At 43.3% G+C, this 14,614-nt stretch overlaps 1 protein-coding gene across 2 annotated transcripts in view; it reads left to right on the top strand.

The window, feature by feature from the left end:
• Window positions 1-14,614, top strand: part of NUP210 (nucleoporin 210) — a 287,888-nt gene that overhangs the window by 58,434 nt on the left and 214,840 nt on the right. For both annotated transcript variants that reach the window (XM_073592410.1, XM_073592411.1), the window contains exons 5-9: window positions 1,674-1,824; window positions 7,049-7,181; window positions 10,021-10,185; window positions 10,744-10,806; window positions 14,060-14,166. In XM_073592410.1, coding sequence (XP_073448511.1) covers window positions 1,674-1,824; window positions 7,049-7,181; window positions 10,021-10,185; window positions 10,744-10,806; window positions 14,060-14,166 — 619 coding nt within the window. The remainder of the gene's footprint in view (window positions 1-1,673; window positions 1,825-7,048; window positions 7,182-10,020; window positions 10,186-10,743; window positions 10,807-14,059; window positions 14,167-14,614) is intronic.

Genomic DNA, 14,614 nt, shown 5'->3' with positions numbered 1-14,614 from the left:
AGGGCAAACGATTTAATAGATGAAAAGATGAAAAAAATGACTGAAGGTCCACTTTAAAACTGTTCTCTGAATAGGTCACCTACATCCATAAATCAAAGGCACCTTCATCTCAAACAAATAGGATTTTGGAAGAGTAAAAAAAGGGATTTTTATGTTGCCACAAAACAGGAATTATTGTCAAAACATTTTTTTATTTAGATCCAAAATGTTTAAAAAAAACATAGGGCCAGCAATTGCTGCCCAACAAAACATTTCATAAATGAGTTTTGTACATATACAACATGCACACAAATAGATACTGTATCAATCACAATGCTTGTTGATCAACGAGCATTGTGATTGATACAGTATCTATTTTTGTATATGTACAAAGCTCTTTTATGATATGTTCTATTGGGTAGCAATTGCTTTTTGTTCTTTTTAAAACCTTTTGGATCCAAAAAATTTTTTTTTTCAATAATTCGTGTGTTGTGGCACCAAAAAATCTCTTTCTTACTCTTCCAAAATCACATTAAGTCCTCATGCACACGGACGTTTTTACAGCTGCTTTTTTGAGCTTTTTTTGCAGCTTAAAAAGGCCTGTCTGTTAGTCTATGGCTTCATGCCCACCTAGGCGTTTTTGAGCTGCAAGTGGCATAGGCGTTTTTAAGCTGTAAAAAAAACCCAGGACCAGTGGGTTCTGAGAGACGTTTTTCAGCTGTAAAAACGCTCTAACGCTGAAAAACGTCATTCACCAACGTTTTTTAGCGTTTTTGATCCATTGAAAAAAAAAAAAAAAATTTGAAAAAAAAAAAAAAAACACTAAAAAACGCTAACGCGGAAAAACGCTCAAAAACACTATTGCAAAAACGCTGAAAAAAGCTGAAAAAAGTTTTAAAAAATCACTGCAAAGATACTGGCATTTTCATAACGTTATTTTAACAGCCTGTGTGCATGAGGGCTAACTGTTGTCAATAGACTGACCTGTATAGCCATTATGGTATATGCATTTCTTAAGCATGCATTAAATTATACAATTTTCTTTCCTTTTAACCATGGGTTCTTGCCAAATTTCGATCTGTCTATGGCCAGCTTTGATTTTTGCGGAAGTGCCTGTGAGTTGTGTTCTATTATCTTTGTGGATATTTGTGTTCAGGGCAGCTTATCTGATACATGCTAGTGACTTGACATTGACCACCCAATAATATGCAAGAAAATTACTGCTAGCAAGCCTTTTTTTTTATCTTTTGCTTTTTGGCAAAGCACAAGTACACACATGTAGACATGGTTGGTTTGCAAGGAGAAATATATCATTTTTAATTTCTATAAAAGAGTCAGATCTTTTTAGACCCCATTCACATCTGAGCGGCGTGCGTTTTTGGAGCAACACTATTCACTTAAACGACCTGTCGTCCACTCCAAAGTCACCTTATAGTAGCTCCTGTACCTTTTTTAAATTTTTTGTGGGTTTTTTTGTTTTTGGTTTTGCGTGACAAAATACCGATTTCTTTAGCGCATTTGGTGTGCCTGTACAATGGTATTCAAACCCACATTTTTAGAGAATTCCGGAATTGTGGGCATAATCGTGTAATTCTGCCTACGATTCAGATGTGAATGGGGCATTACTCCTGCCATGTGTTCAGTATTCACCATCATTGTTTACTAAAATAGACTATGAATGTTTACACTTGCAGGATTTTGAAATTTTTGGAATCCACCTATGTGCCACCGGTCTATATCACAGAAATGGAGAAAGTTGCAAAGCAAGGTGACACTATTTTAGTATCTGGATTGAAAACTGGAAGCTCAAAACTCCGAGCAAAAATGCTTGAAACTGTGTATGAGGCAAGTCTTTGGTGTAATATTTGTGACTTTTGTGCCATCACACTGAATAGGTCTCATGTAGATGCAGATTTTCTGTGGAGAGTTTGACTGCCAAAGGTCCTTACCTCCTCCAGGAGAACAGATGGAAAAGCCAGGAGCCAAATATTCATTTTAATCTAGGGAAAACGATTTGTCTGTTTTATTTCTTCCTGCTAATTTCTAGCCTACAGATGACTTTGTTGCACTAGGTGTTATTGAAGGCGTTTTAGAACTTTTATTTTTCTGTTCTTATTTAAGTTCAGTAGAAGAACCATAGTATTGTCTTGAAAGCCTGTATGTGAGGTGTATACATTTTAGCACGGTGTGCCTTTGATATGTATTAAGAAAGAAAACAGGAAAGGACCATTATTGCTTTGATTGCCTTTCATTTATACTGTGTCGTATTCTGCATAATTGTAAAAAAATTGAAACACACTTGTTCCAGATATTGCAGTGCCTGCACAGTGTATATACAAGCTGACATCTTAAAGTGACACTAAACATATTCACCTTCCTTTTAGAGGAAATGGATTATGAGGTTTGGCGTGTGCATAGAGTAGTGCACATGACTACAACTAACATGCACTGCTCGTTCCAGATGGAAATGATAGAGAAAAAGAGGGGGCTATAAAAAAAACAGTGCAAAACAATTTAATGAAAAATAGATTACAGAGCCTTTAAATCAGGGGTCTCAAACTCAAATTACCTGAAGGCCGCAGGACAAATTTTCACATCCAATACAAACTGTCCTTTACCCCAGCACTGGTGTCAGCGGACGCAATATTAACCCCCAGCACTGGTGTCAGCGGACGCAATATTAACCCCCAGCACTGGTGTCAGCGGACGCAATATTAACCCCCAGCACTGGTGTCAGCGGACGCAATATTAACCCCCAGCTCTGGTGTCGGCAGATGCCGGCACTGGTGTCGGCGGATGCACGATTAACCCCGGCACTGGTGTCGGCGGATGCACGATTAACCCCCGGCACTGGTGTCGGCGGATGCACGATTAACCCCCGGCACTGGTGTCGGCGGATGCACGATTAACCCCCGGCACTGGTGTCGGCGGATGCACGATTAACCCCCGGCACTGGTGTCGGCGGATGCACGATTAACCCCCGGCACTGGTGTCGGCGGATGCACGATTAACCCCCGGCACTGGTGTCGGCGGATGCACGATTAACCCCCGGCACTGGTGTCGGCGGATGCACGATTAACCCCCGGCACTGGTGTCGGCGGATGCACGATTAACCCCCGGCACTGGTGTCGGCGGATGCACGATTAACCCCCGGCACTGGTGTCGGCGGATGCACGATTAACCCCCGGCACTGGTGTCGGCGGATGCACGATTAACCCCCGGCACTGGTGTCGGCGGATGCACGATTAACCCCCGGCACTGGTGTCGGCGGATGCACGATTAACCCCCGGCACTGGTGTCGGCGGATGCACGATTAACCCCCGGCACTGGTGTCGGCGGATGCACGATTAACCCCCGGCACTGGTGTCGGCGGATGCACGATTAACCCCCGGCACTGGTGTCGGCGGATGCACGATTAACCCCCGGCACTGGTGTCGGCGGATGCACGATTAACCCCCGGCACTGGTGTCGGCGGATGCACGATTAACCCCCGGCACTGGTGTCGGCGGATGCACGATTAACCCCCGGCACTGGTGTCGGCGGATGCACGATTAACCCCCGGCACTGGTGTCGGCGGATGCACGATTAACCCCCGGCACTGGTGTCGGCGGATGCACGATTAACCCCCGGCACTGGCGCCGGCGGATGCACGATTAACCCCCAACACTGGTGTCAGCGGACGCAATATTAAACCCCAGCATTACTTCACTTCACAAATTTCAACCCCAGTCACGCAACTAAGGACTTTGCTCAGACTCTGTGTGATGGCCTCTTACCTCTCCTCCTGGCAGTCAGCTGGTGGCCTGATCTTCTGCCTCCCGAGTCCTCTCCTCCTGTCAGATCCTAGCTTCATCACAGGCCTAGGGGCAGGGCACCCTGAGAACGCCTCAATCTTCTGCCCTGACGTGGCAGCAGGACCCTGGACCGGGGCCAGTGTTCTGTTGAAGTGCCAGATTGTGCCTCGCGCTGCCAAGGAGTGTTCATGTAGGTGAGGGGCGGAATTCAACATACAGGGCGCGGATGTTTTCAATGATGGCCAATGCTGCAAAGATGGGTTGGAATTTTTAAGGATGGCCAAACAAATCTGCTAAACAAAGCTTTATCTGCTATTCTTCCTGGATGGCCTATTTAGCTAGCTAAACGTTTAACATTCTGCCCCCATCTTTGCAGCAGTGGCCATCCTTGAAAACATCCGCCCCATTCATGTTAGATCAGCACTGGCCTTCAATGAAAACATCCGCCCCCTTCATGTTAAATTCTGCCCCTCACCTACATGAACCTGCCTCGGCACAATCTGACTGAAAAATGTCTTTAGTCGGCTATTGTGCGCAGGCGCCGTGTCGCCGACACATCCATTCGTCCAGGTGTTCTGTCGAGAAATGCCCCCCCCATTGAATAGTGCCTAGGCTGAAGGGCGCATGCGCTGTACGTAACATCACAACAGCTGATTTTACCATCAGCTGCTGAGACGGCGCAGACGCACAATAGCCGACATAATTTTTTTTTTTTTACAGATTGTCCCCTACGCTCCCCCGGCGAGTTCATGTCCATGATGGGCAGATTTCTACACGTTGTGGGTGGATTTATGGGCACTTGGGGGCGGAATTAGATGGCCACTGCTGCAAAAAAATAAAACTTTCTGATGGGCGGATTTTTACAATTTTTTTGTGGGCGGATTTATGGGTACTTTGGAGCGGAATAGCATAGGTAGGAGAATACAAGGTCAAGGGTGTTGCCATCAGAGTGAGTTGAAGGTAGAGAAGAGTTTACAGGGACTAGATGAGAAGGTGTTAATAAGAGCTGTAAAATAGGTTTACTTGGCAGTGTGGAAGAAAGCATAGTATTTTTGGAGTGCAGATTTGTATTGGTTGAAGTCTTTGAGAGACTTAGTCTTGTGCCACAGACGCCCAAGAGCGCAACTACGTTTTTTGAGAATTTTAGTGTCATCTGTTTGCCAGGGTTGTAGGGGTCGAGGCCTGATTCTGCGTGTAGTGAGGGGAGCGAGCTTGTCCAGGGTGGAGAACAGGGAGAGATTTTGTCATAGAGGTGGTCAGTAGCAGAATAGAGGAGAGAGGAGTTGAAGTTGCGAAAACTTCTAAGGGTGATGGTTAGGCGATTAGAGGGAAAGGTGGTGGAAGACAGGGGGAGGGAGAAACTAATAAGGTGATGGTCGGAGAGAGGAAAAGGATTGTTTGAGAAGTTGCATGGAGTGCATAGGTAGGAGAGTACAGGGTCAAGGGTGTTGCCATCAGAGTGAGTAGAAGCCTGTACCCATTGTTTTAGGTCAAATGAAGAGGTTAGACTAAGAAGTTTAGAAGTAGCAGGAGTGTTTGTATTAGCAGGGATGTTGAAATCACTTCTGACTTTCTACGGCATAGATAAGATCTCAGGCCATTGGAGAGACGATAAAAAGAAGAAAATCTCACAAAATGAAACAAAGTGGATTTTCTTGCTCAACACTCTCCAACCAGATGGTATGAACATTGATATTGACTTGAACTGCTTTATCACCAATTTCTAACCTCATACATATGACCCCTTTAACAACTTATTACCTCCCAAGTAGCAAGTACCAACTTTCAAATTTACATATTTGGTCCCTTTAAAATACATTACCTACCAATAGTAGCTCTATAATTTATGGTCTTGGACTATCCAAATAGTTTGAATCCACTTTAATAATCATATTCAGGTTGGTTATGTATAACTTTCAATACCTCCCTTTCTCTACATCATCTCCCCATGCATGCGATTTCAGACCATGTTTATGACAATCCTCACCGACTGACTCTACCTCAGTTTTTAAATTTATATTTTTAAATATTTTAACACTCTTAGATTTAAACTTAATTTAATAATTTTTAATAAAACTTAGGAAATGTAATGGTTTTAGTTTATTATAATTTCTCATGCAATTTAATGTATTGATTTATATGGATATTATGTACTATGTGGGCGAATATCACGTGGTGTCTCCTGAGCCGCATTTTAACACGCACCTGGGTACGGGTGACATGGCCGAGGAACTCTCACATATATAGGTGTTTCTTTCCTCAAGGTAACTGACTAAAGCTTTAAAGTTGTCCAAGCTGGCTTTCCTATTGAAATTGAAATTATGATTGGCGATTTAAATTGTTATATTAGAACTTAAAGCGGGGTTCCACCCAAATTTTGAACAATATCTGTATGTATTCTCTTCCTTGCCTAGATGCTGACATGCCGTTTAAAAAAATTTAAATCGCCGTAATTACCTTTTTATTTTTCTATTCTTCTTTGCACTTCCTGGTTCTCCTCCCGTGGGAGTAGGCGTGTTTCTAGCCTCTCCCAGACTCCTGGGAGCTAGTCTCAGGCTTCCCAGGATGCCACTGAGCATGTGCGGGAACGAGCGGTGAATGCTGGGAGCACAGCATTCACCACATCCAGGAAATAAATGCTTGTGGGCTTCAAATGCCCACAATGAAGCTGGAAACCGCCTGCAGTGAATAATATAAGTTATTCTTTCCGACGAAATCTGACACAGGCGGACATTTTACACACAATATGTGAGTATGTAATGCTGAGAAGAAAAGTTTGTGAATGAACTCAAAAAAAAAAAAAATGATAGATAGGTGGATCCCCGCTTTAACAAACTAAACATGGCCGTTGAAGGCATATACCATGATATAGAGATTGGAATGTGACAAATGTCTCCAAGAAAATGGCCAACGAAGTACGGGGTCACTAGGTTACCATGTCTTATTTAAACAAGGAAGTGTAGCAATATGGCGCAACTCCAGTAGAAGTCTTGATGCCGAAACGCGTAGGGGGAGCCACAGCGTCATTGCGTCACTTCCGGTACACAAGTATGGAACGCAGAGGAGACAGCACTTCCTATTTTAACTGCGCTTCTGATTTTTACATAGAATGCATGAAGGTAAAAATCCTTGAGCCTTTACAATTTAAGTAGTGGGTGTGTATGAATTAATTTTGGAGAACATGGGTATCGTTTAGAGTCACTTTAATGCCCATTATAACTCCTTGTACTTGAATTATTCTGTGTCGCATAATTAAAATGTTTGCTTTTCCCCAGAAAGTGCATCAAGCGGAGGTTCGACTTCTTATTTTAGAGAACATCCTCCTTAATCCTGCGTATGATATTTACCTGCTTGTGGGTTCATCTATAAAATACAAAGTGCAAAAAATAAAACAGGGAAAGATCACAGGTAACTTTTTTCCTGCATTCTATGCATGTATGGTAGCTTAGGAGGTTATTTACTAAAGCTGGAGAGTGCAAAATCTGGTGCAGCTCTGCATAGCAACCAATCGGCTTCCAGGTGTTATTGCCAAAGCTTGATTAAACAAGCTGAAGTTTGAAGCTGATTGGCTACCATGCACAGCTGCACCAGATTTTGCACTCTCCAGTTTTAGTAAATCAACCCCTTTGGCTGGGTTCACACTGGTACGACAAACGTTCCGACTTTGGGAGCTCATATCGCATGACGTTTGCAAATCAATATTTCTCTGAGAGCAGTTTTAACTGGTCCGACACAAGTCGGTCTGACTTTGAAAATGCTCTCCCTCCAAGAGCAAACCAGGCCCTTCGGTCTGGTATGGATTTTTAGAAGAACCCCCATGCCGAAAAAACCCTGTGGGGTCCCCCTCAGAATCCATATCAGACCCTTATCCGAGCACGCAACCCGGCAGGTCAGGAAAAGAGGGTACGAGTGAGCAGTAAGTGTCAAAAATAAAAAAATAAAACAGGTTTTTGAAGTTTATTAAGGCAGCTCCGGCGTCTCTTCTGATTTGTTCTCCCTCCTCTGCTGATGTTTTCTGCCTCTGCTGGTTCTTCTCTTCTCTCCTGTCCTGTTCTTCTTCCTCTGTCCGCTGTCTTCTGACTCTGCCGGGTCTCCTCCCTGCGCTGTCCTCTCCCTCTGTTCTTCCTCTGATGTTGACTCAACGCTCTCTCCCGCTCTAATGCTAGGTGCGCGGTGTGCGACTACTTATATTGGCATGGGGCGGGGCCACCCGGTGACGTTACATGGTGGCCCCACCCCCTTGTGACGTCACCACCCAGGGGCATGATGGAGCAGGGCCTCGTGATGACTTCACCCGGTGACCCCACCCCATGCCAATATAAGTAGTGGCACACCGCGCACCTAGCATTAGAGCGGGAGAGAGCGTTGAGTCAAGAACAGAGGAAGAACAGCACATAGGGGAGACCTGGCAGAAGACGGCAGACACAGGAAGAACAGCGCAGAGGGGAGATCCGGCAGAAGATGGCAGACAGAGGAAGAACAGAGGGGAGACCCGGCAGACAGAGGAAGAACAAAGGGATGACAGCGCAGAGGGGAGACCCGGCAGAAGACTGCGGACAGAGAAAGAAGAACCGGAGAAGGCTAGAAGATTAGCAGAGAAGAACCGGAGCACCGACCCCCCCCCATGTTGAGGACTTGTGGCCTGGTATGGTCCAGAAGGGGGGGGGGGGGCACTCGCTCATCCCCCTCCTTTTTCCTGACCAGCTGGGCTGCGTGCTTTGATAATGGTCTGGTATGGATTTTGGGTATGTATTATAGCAGCAAGTAAAAAAAATATATATTTTTTTCAAAATTGGCAGTTTTGTCAGCAAAAAATAAAAACCACAGAGATGATCAAATGCCACCAAAAGAAAGCTCTATTTGGGGGGGTTAAGGACGTTGTAAACCTCTAAAAAAAAAAATAAATAAAAAAATAACCCTGCAAGACAAAGGCATAGTGAGCTAATATGCATTGCATACTAAGCCCATTATGAAATACCTTAGACTGAGGTCATGCAGCAGCGCCCGCACACTGCTGACACGGCCGACATCTTTCTCGGAATTACTTCCGGGATCGCAGGCTCTGGCGCTGCAATTGCCCGGAGCTGCGATGACGTCGCTCCCGCGCATTCGCTCAGGAGCCGCCGGTCACTGCACTGGCCCTAAAGAAATATCATGAGCATCCCTTTCTTCAGAGCGCATGCGCCGATGACATCACAGATGGCGCAGTGTACAGTAAATATCTCCTAAACGGTGCAAGTTTAGGAGATCTTTACAGTACCTATAGGTAAGCCTTATTATAGGCTTATCTATGGGTAAAAAAATTCAAGGGGCGTTTTACATTCTCTGTATGCCAAAGTATATTCTTCTGAACCTGATCATCATCCCTATAAGTCTAATTTTTTAGTTTTCAGGGGTTTTTTTTGCCTTTTAAGAAACCTATGCATTACAGCTGCCTCTGTACATTAACACATAGTGCTCTGTTTTGTAAAAAAAATAAAATGCTTACTTTTTAAGTGGCTTATTTCATTGCCCTCCCCTCTGCCTACTGCAGATGGCCAGATGTATCGAGCACTGGATGTGCAACCCTAGAAACTCAAACATGCACTTAGCTTTGTTTCCTACCCACGCATGCGCAGTCCTCTCTCTCACAGCTTAATGTTTTTCAAAAGTCATTGAAGTTTTGGTATACCCAAAAGCAAACCTTTATTATATTGCAGCTTACCAATTTTTAGATGTAATGGCTGCACTATTATTTTTTTAAGCTTTCTTTCCTTTATTTTCATCCAATAATCTGGCCAGTAAGTCTGTTTTTCAAAAGAACAAGCTCTCCTGCAGATGTAGCAGTTAGACGGATAAGACAAACAATTTGCCACAAACAGCTTTTATTTTATGAAAGGCCTTTTATCCTGTTGCTGCTTATAAAGTATTAGCTGGAGTTGTGCTTTAATTTGTTAGTGTATTTAAATCTGCGGTGTGTTACTGGCCAGATCACCAAGTGAAAACAGAGGGGAAAAAAATAAAAGAAAACTAAAGCAGCCACCAAATCTAATGATTTGTAAGCTGCAATATACTACATTTTTTGTTTGCACTTAATTTTACTTTATGTTGAACAAACCTTTTAAGAGTAATGAATATTCAGCCACCAGCTCAGTCTATTTTAAAGAATATCTTTAGACATGGTTATGTTATACATAGCTTTTACTTTTTTACTGTTAGAAAAGACTGTCTCTCTTTAACAATATGCTCTTTTATTGCCTCTCCCTAGATTTATTGATGCCGTCAGAACAATACGCATTGCAGCTTCAGAACCATGCGCCTGCCCCAGTGGGTAATAAATTTGATCCAGTGGCTAAGCTGGACCAGAGAACATCTAAAGTGACAGCATTGCAGGAGGGTCAAACCAACATCGTGCTTCTCCATAAGAATATCCTTACACGATTATTATTGCATATGCATGTGTCCACCATAGGATATGGTGATTGTTATGTAAAGTTTATGTAAATGGTACAGTATAACACTGGACTTCAGCAGCAAGCAGTAGCTGCTTTTTGCTCCATATAAAACAGTTTGAGTGTGGTTGAATACAAGCCATGCGTCTCTGTAGAGAGAACATACTGCTTTGTTTGGCACTTGCATTACACACGCCCACTCCTAAAAGACAAAAAGCCCAGTGTAAATTTGCTGGCAATGTCTGCCCAGCTGTAAGAAAATCCTCTGTAAGTGTTTACAAGAGAGCTGATAATTTTCATGGCGTGACTCTGCAGAACGAACCTGACACAGCTGTTATGGCCAGATTTCCTTACTGGTAAAGTATCGTAGTTGTAAACACAAAAATGTGTGATTTGTTTAATATAATACGGTTACAAGGTTACATGTGCAGGTTTTTTTTTTTTTTTTTTTGTGCTATTATGTTCAGGAGTTAAATATTTGAAGTTCTTCAGCCTGGTTTTCGGCATAAAGATCCTTAATGATTGCTTTTTAAATATCCGCATGCAAGGTGCTTCTCGATTACCGAATGGAACGATATTTGTGGTGGAACCTGGATATTTAGGTATTTTTTTCTGCTCTTTCTAAAGTTTTTGTCTTATTAGGGGACATACACATCGGCATACATATCTGCATGCTAAAGGTCCTCTCCTTCATTGTTCTGTTAAATAAAGCTTTTATTTATTTTTATTTTTTTGATAGAGTAGGAAAGTGTTAGAACCCCTGTTGGGTTTCACTGCTCTCCAGGGCTCTGTTAAAGAAATTTTCACTTATTTCCCAGCTGATTAAAACTGTTCTCACCAGGGTAGAAAGTGAGGGGAAATAATATAATGGACCCCAGATATCAGAGAAAAAACATGGGTTGTAACCTCAATCTATCCAAAACAGGAATAAAAATAATCCTATACGTTTTTTTTTTTTTGTTTAGTTTTTTTGGGCTTGATATGTGCTTTAGTTCGCTATGCTTTGTGCTAGCATAGAGCATAGCTTCTTTATAAGTTGAACTCTGGTATGAGCGACTATATACAAGAGACTTGTATTCTTGAGCCCCCGTTCACACCTATGTGAATTAGATGCGGCTTACACCGCATCCAATTCGCAGGACATTTTAAAGTACATTCATATGAATGCATCTGGTTCACATATGTGTGTTGCATTCGCATTGCACAAAAAACGTGTGCGTTTTCTGGGCATTGCGGTGCGAACTACAAACCCATTATCTTCTGTGGGAATGCATCTGATTCGCAGATACATTGTGTTCTGAACATGGATTTTTTCCTTCTCCTCACTACCCCCCCCCCACTGATCCGCAGCTAAAACGCAGAGGAACCTCTGAACAACTGATTTTTATCTTCCCAGTGAAACCTGAGCTTCAATTCGCACCGCACATGTGTGAACCCAGGCTGAATGTTGGTTTGCTTTGTGACCTTCAGATCGGTGCAGTAATCCAGTGTGAAGCTTTGCCTCTGGGCATTGCTGCTCTCTTTCCACTTAAGCAGATTTGGTCAAAAGGACAAAACAGTTCCCCCCATGTAGAAGAAACCAATCAACATTGGTTTCCATTGCGTCATATGGCATTTACAGGTGTCTTGCAAACCAATCATATCATCATGATGTTTACCCTGTTTAATGTGGCCCCAGATATCTCAAAGATAGAGGGCATGCATCAATTCCCCTTTTGGCAGGGCAGCTTGTGGAGGTGCCATTTCTCTCCTTTATACCCCTGCCATGTGCGCATGTCTGGTTACACTCAGGTGGCGTGTGATGTCACACACTGTGTGGATGATGGAACTGTGCACGTGCAAATTCGTGCACACTCTGCATAGCTGCATTGTGATTAAAGGTAGGGACATACCAAAGAAACCACCTGCTGCCTGCACCCCTACTCCATTTTCTCACCACTATTCTCACATCCACTAGGATTACCAGAGGGCATAGGTGGCGATAGGTCGAGATAGGCTTCAGCAGAGGATTGAGCCTCCTCTTCTCCCAGGTGTCAGCAAGGGATCTCGGAACCAGCCCCCCCCCCACAGTGCGCGGAGCTCAGCTGCTGCTCTCCCCTTCTCTTCTGCCAGCTGTCGGCAGGGGATCTTGGGCCCCCCTCCCTCTGCAGTGCTCGGAGCGGGGAAGGCTGATCAGGCGGGTCACGGAAAAGCCGTGTGGTGCTAAAGGAAGGTGTTTATAACAAATCTTTGAAAAGGGTGAGTGGGAGGTAATTATCACCCTGCATAGGTACCATGCCATACATAGCAATAATCAAAAACAAACAGGATTGGGTGGGACTTTGCATGCATGTACCTTTTATAGGGTTTAATAAATACATATACCAACCGACTTAAAAGAACAATAAATCTTTATTTTTTCCATATACAAATGGTTAAATTAAAAAGTTGTAAATACAACTAGTTAAAACCATAGTTACTGTTTTGTCCAGGATGTGCTGGTCCTGACTGAAAGATCAAGAGATGGCCATAATAGATTACAGAAACGTGCCCAGTTTACATGATATACTGTAATACAGTGCTTTTTAGGATTTTACACCCATTTTTACTCAGTGCCACTGGGGATTCCTGACAGGCAGGGAGGTAGCTGCGGAGAGAAGACAGCACATGACAAGCCCTACCCCAAAAATAAGCCCTACTGGGTCTTTTGTGGTCAAAATTAATATAAGATCCGGGCTTATTTTCGGGGAAACACAGTATATTGTTACAGCTATCTAGTTGCATAAGAGAAAAAACATCTCCATATTTAAGCTAATTCTATTGCATCATTTTGATGATGGGGTCTGATACAGCCAATGGTCCCTGGTTTGGCATGGTACCTCAGCAGGGCATAATCAGAAATCCAATATACATTCATAAATCACAAAATCGTATTTGTAGTACTTAAGAACTAGTGCCATCTTTAGCAAACATTGGTATTTTAAATCGAGCAGGGGTCTCCAAACTTTGTAAACAAAGGGCCAGTTTACTGTCCTTTTAGACCTTAGGGGGTCTGAACTGAGACCCGTGGGAGTAGAAAATGGAATATAGAATCCTAGAATAATACCCCAGCTTTGGCAGCTTTGGTGTCAGTGGAGGATTTGTTCCTCATCATTGCTGTCAGTGGGAAGAATAGTGCCTCATATCGGTGGGAGAAATAGTGTCCCAAGGGCCGGATAAAGACAAGCAAAGGGCCGCATCTGGCCCCGAGCTGCAGTTTGGAGACCACTGATCTAGAGGAATTGTTTGAAACTTGGGGTATCAATCAGGCCCAGGGGCGAGGTTGCCCTAAATGCAGTGGTACTCCCATTGTTGGATAACTTTCTCAAAGTTGTTCCCTCCTCGGGTCTGTATGTACGTTATCCAGAGCTGAAAAAGAAATACAATAAGCATCACAGTTCTGCTGCAAGCCTACCTCTGCTCCCTTGTCACTGGCTTTGATTGACAGCAGCGGAAGCCAATGGATCAAGCTGCCTCAGCAAAGTGCAAGAGACCAGGAAATGAGGGGAGAGAAGAGCTGCAGACGGCACAGCCCTGGATCGAAGTAAAAGTGGGGGTGAGGGGGAATACTGATGCCTAAACATTTTTTATCTTGATACAAGGAATGCATTAAGGTAAAAATTGTTTAGGCTTTATAACAACTTTAATGGAAATTATGGGAACTGTTGTATATATGTGGCTATTGTACTATGGCCAGTCAAAAAACTTATCTTGAAACATTATTTAATTGTCCATATAAATCAAATGTTCCAATTTTTGTTACTGCTGCCTACTTGTTTACCTGGATAGCTTTGAAAAGGCTTGTTAACTTTGGGTATATTTACTTAAATATTTCAGGATTTACTGTATACCCTGGAGATCAATGGGTGCTTGAAACTGGAAGATACTATGAAATAACTATTGATGTATACGACAAATCCAGCAACAAGGTCTATTTATCTGATGTGAGTATACATTAAAAAAGGGTGTATCTTAAATGTACAGTATAGCTTATAGGGTAACAAGGTTAATATAGCTTACGGGTTAAAGGCTTGTACCTTCACGTGATTGGACCGTGGTAAATCTTTCAAGGACTCTCCCATGGGCACCTCCCCTATAGATCTACCCCTCCCCATGAGTCCCCAGTTTACTGCTAATGTTCTAAGGTCATGAACCTCTTTTCCTTCACAGAAAAAGCACCCTTGTCAATTTTGATTTTTCTTTATTATTTTATCTTCGAGTTCTCCAAATCCCCACTTCCTTCTAACACCACAAATAGAAGTAGTGCATTCGGATCAGCACAAAATTGGGAGCTGTTCCTGGACCTCACGCAGTGGGGACAGAATGTAATATTCAGCACTGGATCCAGCATGGACATTCACTTTGGTAGTTTGTGCGAGGCGTGTAGCCAAT

The sequence above is a fragment of the Aquarana catesbeiana genome, linkage group LG07 (genome assembly GCF_042186555.1).
Source record: "Aquarana catesbeiana isolate 2022-GZ linkage group LG07, ASM4218655v1, whole genome shotgun sequence".
NCBI lineage: Eukaryota > Metazoa > Chordata > Amphibia > Anura > Ranidae > Aquarana > Aquarana catesbeiana.
This window is presented reverse-complemented; position numbering and strand designations above follow the sequence as displayed.